General features: G+C 35.4%; 1 protein-coding gene across 3 annotated transcripts in view; it reads right to left on the bottom strand.

The window, feature by feature from the left end:
• The window catches only part of dok6 (docking protein 6), a 108,920-nt gene that overhangs the window by 52,090 nt on the left and 43,640 nt on the right, over positions 1-13,190 (bottom strand). For all 3 annotated transcript variants that reach the window (XM_015353800.2, XM_015353802.2, XM_015353801.2), the window contains exon 2: positions 6,801-6,908. In XM_015353800.2, the coding sequence (XP_015209286.1) occupies positions 6,801-6,908 (108 nt within the window). The remainder of the gene's footprint in view (positions 1-6,800; positions 6,909-13,190) is intronic.

Raw genomic sequence — 13,190 nt, 5'->3', positions numbered from 1 at the left:
TAATGAGCATTGATATAAGGTTGTTTTATTTTTCTGTTTACACTTCCACTCTGTTTTTTTTAATGTAAAACCTGTCCACCAAGAAGACATTTACTGTGTGTTAAATAAATACAAAGATTCTATTTAGAAAAACACACAGGGGAAATGTCTTATGTATTGCCTAAAAGTTACATACTGTAACGTCCTGCTGTTTATACTATAATTTTATGGTAATGTGACTAATGTTATGGCATGTATGAATTTTGAATAGCTGTGCACCGCTCTTGAATGCCTATAAATCAGGAGGGGTGCAGTTCTGAAGTTTCTCATTCCCAATTCGCCTGCCAGCTCCACAGCTCTGTATTCAGTGATTGAGTCTGGAAAAAGAAAGCCCTGGACCAAAGCCATGGTCACCAGAAAGGACTCTCATGAGGAAATGTCATGCAAACAAAGGTGATGTGGAATTAAGCAGGTTCTCACGGGGTCTTGTGTGTATTAAAAATACAAGTAAAGCTCTATGAAGCACATTTGGAACATATGAATGTATCGTAACCAGAACAGAAAATAATGGTAAGTGTCGAATAGAATGCAAATTGAATTCCTTGCAAAGAAAAACAGACAGGATATTATCAGCGAGGGGATGTTATTTGTCATAATAACTGTGTTTACTAATCAGCCCATACTGCTATTGTCTATAAACCCAACTAGTTTAGTGGAAATGTCTGCCAAATGTCTGGAAATGTCTGCCAGTGTCAGAAGTAACAGAACTCAAGTTAAGGATAGACATAAACTATGTAAAGGGCAGCATGGTTAAGTTTTGAAAACTATCCCTGAAGTTGTTTTCTGTACTGTATATATACACTCAGGATTGTCTGAATAAACAAGTAAAATTAAATAATACACCAGAAAACAAATCACATACGTCATCATTAGCGCTGGTGATTTGGAGGTCAGCTAGAATGAAAATCAGCAGATATGCTGTTCCTCCAGGACCAGAGTTAGGCTAGTTCACTTACAGTACTGTATGAGAATCTAGTTTATTCATATACATGAATATGAATAAATACATATGCCTGTTATGCTTAAAGAATGATATCACCCTAGTCAGAAGATTCACTCCTTACTTGTACTCTTTCTTCATTCAAACAATTCTAAATCCAAAAACATGCATTTCCTCAAATAATCATTTTATATAATTTGAGAATTAATATTTTCACTTTTACTTTCACAACTTTCTCAAAATCTAAACATACTTTACTGTTATCTCCACTAAGCTCGTTGAATGAAAGTTTAACAACTCAATTAAGTAAGATTTACCTTTTCGAAAGTCATGTAATACAAGTCAGACTTATTGGGAATTAACAAATCTGCAGTCCCTGTGTAGTGGCTTTGTCTAGAACATCTATTGGAAGAGTTGCTTCAATGGTTTATGGATAAAATTGATATGGACAAGTACTGTTTCCTGAGTAGACTTGGTAGCATGCCATCAGGTCCTGTACATTTATTATTCTTGAATGTTTCTAGTACCAGAATCATTTCTCCCTTTTTTAATGATTATTCATTAAAAAAATCCTGTGCTGACAATGTGCTCTTTTTCATTAACTGGATCCTGTTGGTTTTTAACCATTTATAAAGTGCATTATTTTTCTTTATACTTTAGAATGATTTCTATGAGTCTCTTCCTTATAGATTGAGACTTTTTATTTTTCTACAGTGGGTTTAGATCTAAGCCTGAAACATCTTATTGATATATAGCACTTCATCTTCCTCATCTTTCCTGTCTGGAAGAGTTTGAATTGAATTCCTGAGGAGACCACAGATTTGGTCCTACAGTATACCTTAAGTCTGTTACCTTGATAATTGAATTTATTACAGATATACAGACTTTTTACAGCAGTGATTTTGTTTGTGCCTACACATATAACACATTGGGTTGTCGCCTGCTTCGTCATGGCCATGGTATCAGCCACCTCAGCTGCAAGGAGAGAGCATGCAATAGTCATCCTAATGTTCCAGATGCATATATTGTTTGTTGTGTTTCAGAGCACAGAGTCTTTAGCACTTTTGCACTCATTTGGCAATTTTGGGTTGTACTAGCAGTAATTATAATTGGGTCAGAAATCAAGGTGTCCTGGCACCTGCTGACTTGAGCACACCAAATCCTGGTTATTTGAGTCAAGATCGTGTAGTGGAGCAAAGTTGTTTGTTAATATAATGCTGTATATGTCAATTGTATGTTAATATGATGGTGGAGGAAAGAAACATAGATGTGAGGAGAGGGAAGCAGAAGAAGTATTTATGTGATTAGCCAAGAAGAATGAGAGAGAATGGAGGAGCATTCTTTCTTAAATGTGTGCTTCTATCACTCCTGTGTTAAAAACAACATACTTGCACCCCTTAACAGCTTAACAACTACCACTGTAGTTCCAATTTACCATTTTCTCTCAAAACGTCTGAACTGGCAAAGAATGGCTGGTCAATTTCAATATTATCTTGAATCTAATGAGCTCTTTAAACCTCTTCTCTTGGGGTTTAGACACAGACAAAACCCTTGTTAAGATACTTAATGATTTGCTGATGGCTTCTTATTGATGATTTTTTTAATAGTATTCTCCTTCTGGATTTGAGTACAGCTTTTGATGCTGTCAATCACAACATCCTGCTGAGCAATGTGGAAAATGATCCGAGGCTCAGAAAATTGGCTATTGTGGGAGTTCCAGTTTCTTATCTGAAAGTCCACATATCCAGGATGATCCACATTGTTCTGTGACTGGATCACGCAGTTCAGTTGCACTTTAATATTTATATGATGCTTGTTAGTCAGTTTATTTATTAGCAGAGAGTTGAGTTTTATTGTTATGTGATCACATTCGGATATGGGTAATATATTATTACTATAGATCTCTTTAGCTATATTGTGACAAGACCGTGAGGCTCCCAGCATCAGGTTTGGAAGAGGCTGATTTTGAAGTCAAGCCCCTGAGGAAAGTTAGAAATTAGAAGTTAGAAGTTAGTATTAATGGTGCCACACTGCATGCAACAGAACCTTCTCTTGTGCTACATCATGACTGTGGAACTCACTGCCAAAACCAATTACAGACTCCGTGACTTTTGTTATTTAAGAAAGACTCTGGAATAATACTGTAACTGGTGGGCTGTAGGTTCCACTCCCTGCTGCAAACACTGCAGACTTTACCCCAGTTGCTCCAGTCTACCCAGTAAAATGGAGACCAGCATTTTACTTATGTGTTCTGTCTTATGGGGGTTATTATATGATGCTTTTATTTTCCTCTTAAGCATTCATAAAATATGTAAAATGAATAGTAAAGATTTTAATAGATATTTGAAATTTTGCAGTCTATGTCTTCATGTTTCTACTTATATTTGTTTCAAGATCTTATTTTATGAGGAACATATCTTTTACAAGCAATTGACAGAATGAATGTGTAAATTACACTCAATCAGCAATGCTTACATTGCACAGACCTTGCAAAAAAGCATTTGTAAGCATTTAACAGTAAGGGTAGAAACTAAAGAATTTCTAAGGATTTTTTTAAGTGTGAAAATATGCCTGTACCATTAAAACAGCCTGCTGACAGGCTGATTTCTATGACACTCTTTTGTTACTCATTCACCTGAAACTGTGGGTCACAGGTATTGATGTTGTTCTTATTTTATTTAGTGTTTTGAAATGTGTCAGCAAAATTCTTTCACGGGAAATCTGCAGTATTCTACATAATGTCTTAATGCATAAATTGCTCATAAAATAGTAAGAATAACATTTTGTTTATTCCAGGGAAATTCTGAGACAGCAGATCTGCTTTGTTTGATTTAATTCTTAAATACGCCAGTGAACACAATATGATCAGGGCAATCTCATGGTGCTTGGTTCTTAAGACTTTTTGCATACAAAGTAAAGACAGAACACCACATTACCCAAAATGATTGGCTACAAATTCTTGAACCCGAGCAAGTAAATATACTGTATTCAGATATTCAGACTGTATTTCTCCTATTTTGCTATTCACTTTATCTTTTCTCTTACAAAATAAATGTCCACACTCATCTACAGTATAAAAGCTAAACCACTGCAGCTAGATGTCCGTGAGGCTTGTGTTACTACTGGATTAGGATCAGAAAACAGCAGAGGTAGTTTCTGGTAGAGCAAAAAACTTGGGACAGAATGCAGTTGCACAGTCCGAAAGGCATTTGTGGTTATGAAGGACTGAAAATGAAATGAATGCCTTTGCAGAAACAATTCTGTGGCTTGCTTTGAACAAAGATAACAGACAAAATGTTGTATGTTTTTTTTTTTTCCGGTTTACGAAAATGTTAAATATCTCAGATTTGGATCTCAAAAATATCAAGCAGAGGATAATTCTCTGCTGAAGAATAAAAATAATTAAAGGGTAAAAGAAGAAAAAAGGGAAAAAAGAAAAATGTAAACCAGTGCCTATGAATCCTGGTGTGACTTTCTTTATAATTTTTCAATGTGGAGTTAACCTCTGTTTGCTCCTTTGCAGCTTTCTGATTGATGTAAATCTACAACTCAGCCTCCTCCACATTAAAGCTGAGATAACTGTTATCTTTCTAGAGGACACAATGACAGTGCTGGCATGTTAGCAATGTGTTCTCTACATACAGCAGATAGGCTTGTGAATCCAGGCACAAGCAGCGGTCTAATTAAGGTGCAGGGGGGAAGGAACTGAAGTGTGTGGATGATGAATCAGTTTTAGGACAAGTAAAAAGGAATGGTTAGCTAAATTTAGCTGTCTAGGATAGATTATAACATTATGGGAACATTTTGCAGGGCACCATCTATTGAAAGCCAATTCTTTTTTTTTCCTTTTTAAGTGTTAAACCACATTCCTCTACACTGTACTTTGATTGAAAGATTTGTGTGAAAATGAATCTCACATGCAATTAGCTTCCATTGCAGAGTATGTTGTATACTTGTCATCCTGTAACTCTGGGATAAACATCTGCAGTGCAGTTTGTACAACATGCAGAAGAACAAGATACTGCATTTTAAAATTTTGTGGATGCCTTGCTCAACACAAACATTGTATGGTTTTCTGAATGGGGTTGTTGGGATTAACTGAATGGGGGGATATCATCTGTGTTATAAAATTCATGTCTTTCTCCTTTTCATGGAAACCAGTGACATGTTTAGGATGAAATTGTTTATAGACAAATTAATCACACATTATTCATACTTTTTCTTCTTAATTAACCATCTGTTAACTACGTACTTTGTAAAACAATAATCAAATATTTAGAAGCACCACCTTAATATCAAGTGTTATGGGTTACATTTATAGTTCATCACCATTGACTGCAAAGATGATTCAGTTGCGCAGACAGTAGTTGTACTGTATAAAGTATGTGCACTCTTAAGAATACTTACAGTAGCTAGCTGAATTCACACAGGCTCTGAATGGTTGAGGTTAGATAATCAGAATTCATTGTGAGTACAACAGGAGTTTAAATCTAAAACACACTTATTGTGATCACTGCCATTTTACTGCATCCGTATCTAAAGATGAGGTAAAAAGTGCATAAACTGAGACCTCCAATAAATGTCATACAACCCATAGTGTCCTTGGCTTATTGTTCCTCCTGAAAGCATCTGACCATAGCACAACTTGGATTTAAATAAGGAACACTCAATATGCAGGGCTTGTGCTGCACTTAGAAACAAAGAGTAGATTTGCAGTACTCAACACCAGTGAATCGCAAGTCCATGTGAGCTGTCATGACCGTTGTCATGTCACTTTTTGGAGAAGCAGTCCGTACATCTACAGCATACAGTACAGTATACAGTATGTTTATTTACAGAAAATTAACAGTATTGTAAAAAAAACTAACATTGTTTGAATGTTTAAATTTGTTGAATCTACTTTTGCATTCTCATTTACTGTGTCATTCTTCATAAAAGAACTTATTTTAGCTTAAGTTGACTGGTGTTCATTCAAGATTATTTCTAGATATTTACACATTAAGAAGCTATTGGCCATCTGTGACTTGGAGGCAGATTGTGAGGTCTTTCCCAAGATATAAACACCAACTGCTACTGTTAGGAAACTAATTTATTTCTAGGCAGAAAGCCAGTGGAGCCACACAATCTTTCTAGGTCTTCTCTGCATTGCTTTTTTTCTGAAGAAAATATTTTTAAGGATCAACAACGGCTGTTCTTTTCCTGCAATCTTTGAAAATCCACCACATATTAACCAGACTTAAATGAAACAATAGTTTCCAAAAACACATTGCGCTGAGGATGCAGCCGAGCTCAATCCACATAGCCTAGCCTACACAAGAAAAAATAAGATGAGCTCTTGGCCCTTCTTAAACCAAATAATATTTTCTGAAATTTATTTTTGTCCATTTTTTTGTCATGTAAACACGCTATGAAATGAATTTGGCAAACCTTAAAAATGGGAAAAACGGCAACAGAATAGACCAATTAGATCTACAGTGTTAGTTAAATTTTATATCTATTCAGGGCAATATCAGGCTTTCATAACAGTTGAAAGGCTCATCAATAGATCTGAACAGTATTTTGTCATAAGATAATGATGCTTTACTATAATTTTGGCTGATGTGTGAATGCAAAACATTTTACATTTGCGCCCATTTACACTGGAGGGGGCGGGCATTTTACTGGAATAACTGGGACTGGAATCCCCTAACTTTTTCATTCTAAGATTGGAACCCTAACCACTACTCAACACTGCTAAATACTGGAAGGTAGAGAACTCCCAACTGAGAGACACTGCCTTAAACTACTACAGGGGAAACTGAAACAAGAAATTCCCACGCACCTTGTGAAAGTTTCGGAAATAAGCTGCCTTCTCGTCTGGAAATTTCTCTAATCGTCTTGGACCTTTACTTGATGCCTTCTTCAACACTAACCAGCATCTTCTGAAAATCTGTCAATGAAATAACGGAGATGCCATTAGGAATTTTGCAGCTTGGTCATCAGAACAAGTAATTAAATAAAAAAAGGAAAGAGCAATATGCGTTGTAGCAGGGTAAAATCTATTTACTTGTGAATCATTGCCTTATTAAGGATTCATTCTCTCAGAAATGACTGGCTCTAGTCCATCTGGCAGAGCTTATCTTTACAGTAAAAAAATATATTTCCGTAGTCCACCCACGTTTCAGACTGCAACTTGAGCTTGACCTTGACATTTTGTTTCTAGGAATGGAGTTACAGATATCACAACCTCTTTCTTCAAGAAAAAAAAATCTCGTTATCACAAGAATTGCAAAACATTTAGACAAGCAAGCAAAAGAAACAAGAGAAGTAGTTGCTTTCAGTCTATCTGATTGCATCCAGGAAACTGGGGAAGTGCCAGAGAAAACAGGGAGGGATCAAAATGTTATTGCTTGGGTATGAATCAGTGAGGTTTGTCATATGCTGCTTGATCTCTTAATTTATCAGCCCCCTGGCATTCTCCCATGGAGTGCACTGAAAAAAACGATTGTGACAGTTAGGCCCAATCATTACCTAAAAGGCAGCACTGAAACTACCGCCCTTTGTTAGTCAAGACACCTGCAGGCTCATGGTCATAAACAGCATCCAATGTAAGGAACACAGCTGGGCAGAGGGAAGAGGTGTAATATGTCATCTGCTGACAAATGATTTAAAACAAATTTAAAACCACTCTTCTTTCAAAATGGCACTGGGGCATGGTGCTAACCACCTTTTACTCACATCTCCTGGGTCCCGGGTTCCAGTCTGTACTTGGGAATGATCTGAGTAGAGTTTCCCACCTTTAGTTAAAATATTTAGTAGAGTACTAAAGGGATCTACTGTATACTAGGATCACTGCTCTTTGCAATTAAATAATATGAATGATCTAGATAATTAACAAATTAGTCGTTCACAGGTGCTTCCAGAATAGGAGGATTAGAAAACATTATAGAAGCTGCAGAAGGAACAAAAAAACTTTGACCAAAATGAGGACAAAACACCCAACAGATTATGTTAATTGCAAACAAGTGTTGAGTGTTACCTACGGGTAGCAGAAACATCAACTACTGTATACAGCACTATACAGCAAGCATAGCAACTATACAGCAAGTATATTATGAGAAACAACAAGCTTGAAGTACAGTAGGCATATCCTTATCCTCATCTGACCAATGTACAGTATGAAAGTAATAGTCAAACAGGATATTAAAATATTCAGTATATAGGTAATGTAGAAGTTAAATTCAATAATGCTAGGTTAAAATTCTACAAGGCACCACAAAATGTATTTAAAATAAAAATGTTGTAATAAAATTATGTACAATTTTATTTCTCCACAAAATGTTGTGCTACTGTACCTTTAAATCATTCCAAAGAATATTCCCATGATCAAGGAATGCCCAACACAGAGCACAAAAAGTATCGTATGAGTTAAGAGCAAGCTACACCCATGTTGTTGAAGCCATTAATCTGAATTCTGGAAATCTGGAAATGACTGGATGAGATCTTTGGATCAATTAGTTACAAGGTACTAAATGAGCTAGATTGGCAAAATGGTTTAGAATGAACATTAAAATTGTGCATTTGAGTTAATCAATGACTGGGTACTGACATTCATGCTCCAGCAATAATGGATTATGTTAATTTCCAAATATACTGAATATCCTATTTTTATCTTGGTAACACTTGACATTAAAAGATTCTGAAGAATTCAGACCAGTAGAAAGCCTGGTCTTGGAACAGATCGCTGTGAAGAACATGATCTTGTTTTCTCCTTTATCTTGTTTTCTTCCATAGTAAGTGTAAAAATAAGTAGTGGGACAATGAATAAAATGTTAAAAGAAAAACCTACAAACGTATCCAGCATCTTATATTTTATGGAACAAGTAATAGGTTTATTCCATGCTGAAAAGAGAAGAAAGAAAACATAACATTTCGGCCGTGGAGCCTTCTTCAGGTGTCACACAACCGAAAACGTTGTGTTTTCTTTCTTCTCTTTTCAGCATGGAATAAACCTATTACTTGTTCCTTTGCAGCCTATGCATGCTGACACAGCTACCCACCTGAACTCTTATATTTTATGACCGTTTAGCAATTAAAATATATTATTTCTTCAGAGAGACTCTTTTAAAACAAAGTTTGTTTTCTTATATACTGTATTTACTTTTTTAACATTTTGACACTAAAGAAGGCCTTAATCCTACACCTTTATTATCGTGCTGCTAAATATTAGTATGGATTCAAAATGAATGATTTGAAGCAGTTTTTGAAAATAAGCTCTTTAGCTGGTTGATACACAAATGCACTTGAATTGATGTAACAAAAAAACTAGCATAACAGAACCCCCCAAAAATGTACAGGAATACCAAAATGTATTATTCTTACTTCATTAACTATCACCCTTTTTAGTGTGGTACTGTAGGTGTTAATACTGCAGTTGTGTGTTTTGCTTAATTCACAGTAACAATTAAAGTTAACAAATGTGAATAATTCTTATTCTATTAATGAAGAGATGGGTATGTAAAACAAGAAAATGAAAATGTTGGTTATTCTTCACCAAAGAAACACTCTTCATAAAACATCTGCACCAACCAAAGGATGAAAATAAATTATCGATGAACAGACTACAGTACATTTGAATGGCAATAGTAGTTAGTAGAAAAAATATGAATTTGCTGTACAATATCCCATTAAAGATTTAAAACATGAATTGTAGAAAGTTCATTTGAGAATTCATAAGAACTCCCTTTCCTGTCTCTGACAGCTAATCTTCATTTGTTTGATGTATGTTTACTCTTCACAGCTTTTCAATTGGATTTTTTCCATAGATAAGAATAATTTTGTATAGTCAGCTGATAACCTTCATAATAAATAACACAGACATTCCAATAATTGATTCATTCTCTTCTTATCCTCCTGATGCAAAAGATAACCTTTAAATGCTATTTAAACACACTGAATAGCTTTAACAAGAAAATTAAAAAAGTTCAACTTCTGATAAAGGTACTAGGAAACTTAGACATTATCTGATCTTATACTGCACAGGTTTTATTTTCACAGAGGAAAAAAAAATCATACCATGTAATTCACATCCAAACTGAAGTCATAAGATTACAATATTTTATTATATAATACTGTCACAAACTAGTGGGTTAAGAATACATGAAAAATGAGCAGGCTAATCAACAATTAAAATCAATAATTACAACCCTCCATTGTAAAAGATATGTTGAGAATATACCTGAGCTGTTGGTGTAGTTTGCGGCACCTGAGATCAGTATTCCCTGGCACAGCTTTGGCAGAACAGTAATAAATGTGAGTTCAATTAGGACAAATAAATATTTATTAACACTAACAATAACACAAACTAAACAACATACAGTATACAGTAACACAACATACAATGTACAAATTACAATATTTAAAGACAAGTGTCTCCGAGGCCCATTTATTGACCATCCCTGAAATCCCAGATTGCTAAGGCAGCAGTCAGAAGTCCTATATAATACCTCAACAGACCCCCCAAAAAAGTCACACCTGAATTCAAAATAAAACAGAACACAATCCAGAGCAAAATCTACCTTCCTATAAACCTGGATGACCCAAAGCAAATGATATCTCCCTACTCTAAGAATGCGTCACTAACCTGGAGAGAACGTCTTTAGCCTGGGGCTTCCTCAATAAAGGAAAACATGTTTTCCCAAAATATCAGAAAGGCATAGCAGTTTAAACAAATGTAGTTCAAGTAGGTAGCTGCATAGGTTGCAAAGGAACAAGTAAAAGGTTTATTCTACGCTGAGAGGAGAAGAAAAGAAACAACATTTTGGCTTTGGAGTGGGTGATGATATTATAATGACGACATTTATAAAGGAATAGGAGGTGGCTAGAAAGCCTGGTCTTGGAACAGATCGCCGTGAAGAGACGGGTTTTGCTGGTTTGGTGAGAGGAAGGGGCAAGTACTGTAGCCCTGCCTTTTATCCTCACATGCCTTATCAGCTGCTGATTTCCCTCTCTCTCACAGACCCAAAGAAACGTTGTGTTTCTCTTCTTCTCTTTTCAGCGTGGAATAAACCTTTACTTGTTCCTTTGCAGCCAACGCATGCTGACGCAGCTACCTACTTGAGATAATCATATCGTAAATATTTAAAATCCTCACAGGCACTCACAAAGTCAACATAGAGGAAGTCTTTAGAATGAACAGTGAAACACAAAATAGAGGATACAAAAGGAAACTATGTGGATGTTTTATAACCAAGAACAGCATACACTTTCCCAAGGGTGGTGGGAGTATGGAACAAGCTACCCAGCCATGTTACAGCCAATACCCTGGCTTCTTTCAAGAAATGGCTGGATGGAATTCTTGGAGGGTGGGGTTAATGGACTAAATGCCCTCACCAATTTTACAACATTTCTTATCTTCTACAGTAGTAATAAGAAACTGACAGTAAAACCTACAAGCAGGTAGTAACTAATGTAACAGAACTTGCTTTATATCTTGAAAGAAGTTTAGTTTATTTGCATAGGTGCATATTCTATAAGTGCTCTCTTGTTCTTCAATACATTTAAACCCAAGTACTTGACCAACCCATCCTAAAAGATTGAATAACTTGACCTCTTACCTTTGCTTTGACATTTTCTAGCTATGAGGCAGAATCTTCACTGCTTTAAAAACAACAGTTTTGCTTTTAAGCAAACATTGTGCTATATTTCAGCACAGGAATCCTGTTATGAAATTCAGCCATAGCAATACCCAAGTTCGAATTTGCTTTCCATATTGTGCTAACCTACTGTATCCACAATTTAATATTGCTTTGCTAAAATTACTTCACATTCAGATGCTTGTTATCCTTTTTTTATACTGGTGTCCGTTTGGAGCAATCTTTAAAAAATGAGCTCTCAGTCTCAAGGATTCAATGAATGACATCACGTAATGTGCAGTACAATTCCAAATCAAATTTCATATCAGTCAAAGTTGCATGTTTAAACAAAGGCCTTTTGGTCACTTCAAATAACCTGCATTATTGAGGAAGAAGGTAAGTGGGACATGCTTTTAAACTCAATACATTTATGCTATTCTCTACAATAATTTGCTTCAGGAATAATACATTCATTATATAATCACAGTAGCCATTGTTAAGCACAGAATACCATCCATAAAACAGCATGAATCAGAAAAATGAGAATTGGAATATTTTGACTTCATCTTTTCACAAAATAAATCCAATTTTTCTGAAGGTCCTATTCATAACTATTCTTTTGTTCCCTTTATTCTGCATATACATTTATATAATTTCTAGATTACTAGAGTGTTCTGAAAATTAAGCACAATTCTTAATTAGAAAATGTGAGTGGTCAAGTGTCATTTATGCATTTATGGGACTGCATCACTAAACTAAATGAATTTCTGTAAGTGTGAGCAGAATATACAACAATGGCACTTGTATGTATAGTTCTAAATAATAAAGACATTTAAAAAAGATTAACATGGCCATCCCAAAGACATATCTCAAAACCAAAGGCACTACAAGGACTTGAGTGGAAACTTCGTTCTAAGTGAATTTATGACTGAAATCGTTAATTACTTCTTTACAAAAAAGGCTGTCGGGGTCTGGAACAAATTTCTTAGTCATGTGGTTGTACCAGATAATCTATAGAAGAGTATGGAATCCTGGAGAAAACAGCTAGAAGAGAACCTTGTATCAATAAATTGTTAGCATACAATGCCACAATACAATACAAAATGGACCCAGTAGAATTCAATTTAATTTACTGTATATGAAGTCAAGATTAGCAGGCATGGACATCTGATTTATAAGAAGGGCATAGCTTACTTTGGCCAGGTGAACCGTTTTCTACTTTACAAATCAGAATAAGTCTGGAAGCTTCCCATTTTCTAAATTTGAGCACTGTGAAACATAAGAACAAAAGAAAGGTTAAAAATGAAAGGAGGAGGCCATTTTGGTTGTTATTGGGGAATTGATAAGAGGAAATTCACTGTATCTGTGTCTTGAGAAAACCATGGTATTGGCTTTAACATCATGGCAGGGTAGTTTCTTCCAAACTCCTACAATCATGTCTAAAAAAAAAAAAAAAAAAAAAAAAAAAAAAACACTACCCCCTGATCTCAGTTTTGAATGCACCTGTAACAAACAGTTCTATCCAGACCCTATGCGGACGACAATCCGGAATAGTGAGGAACATTAGGAAAAAGATCATGCAGGAATATGGGGATGAA

The sequence above is a fragment of the Lepisosteus oculatus genome, chromosome 6 (genome assembly GCF_040954835.1).
Source record: "Lepisosteus oculatus isolate fLepOcu1 chromosome 6, fLepOcu1.hap2, whole genome shotgun sequence".
NCBI classification, from domain to species: Eukaryota; Metazoa; Chordata; class Actinopteri; order Semionotiformes; family Lepisosteidae; genus Lepisosteus; species Lepisosteus oculatus.
Note: the sequence above shows the minus strand (reverse complement) of the source record. Positions and strands in the feature narration are given on the sequence as shown.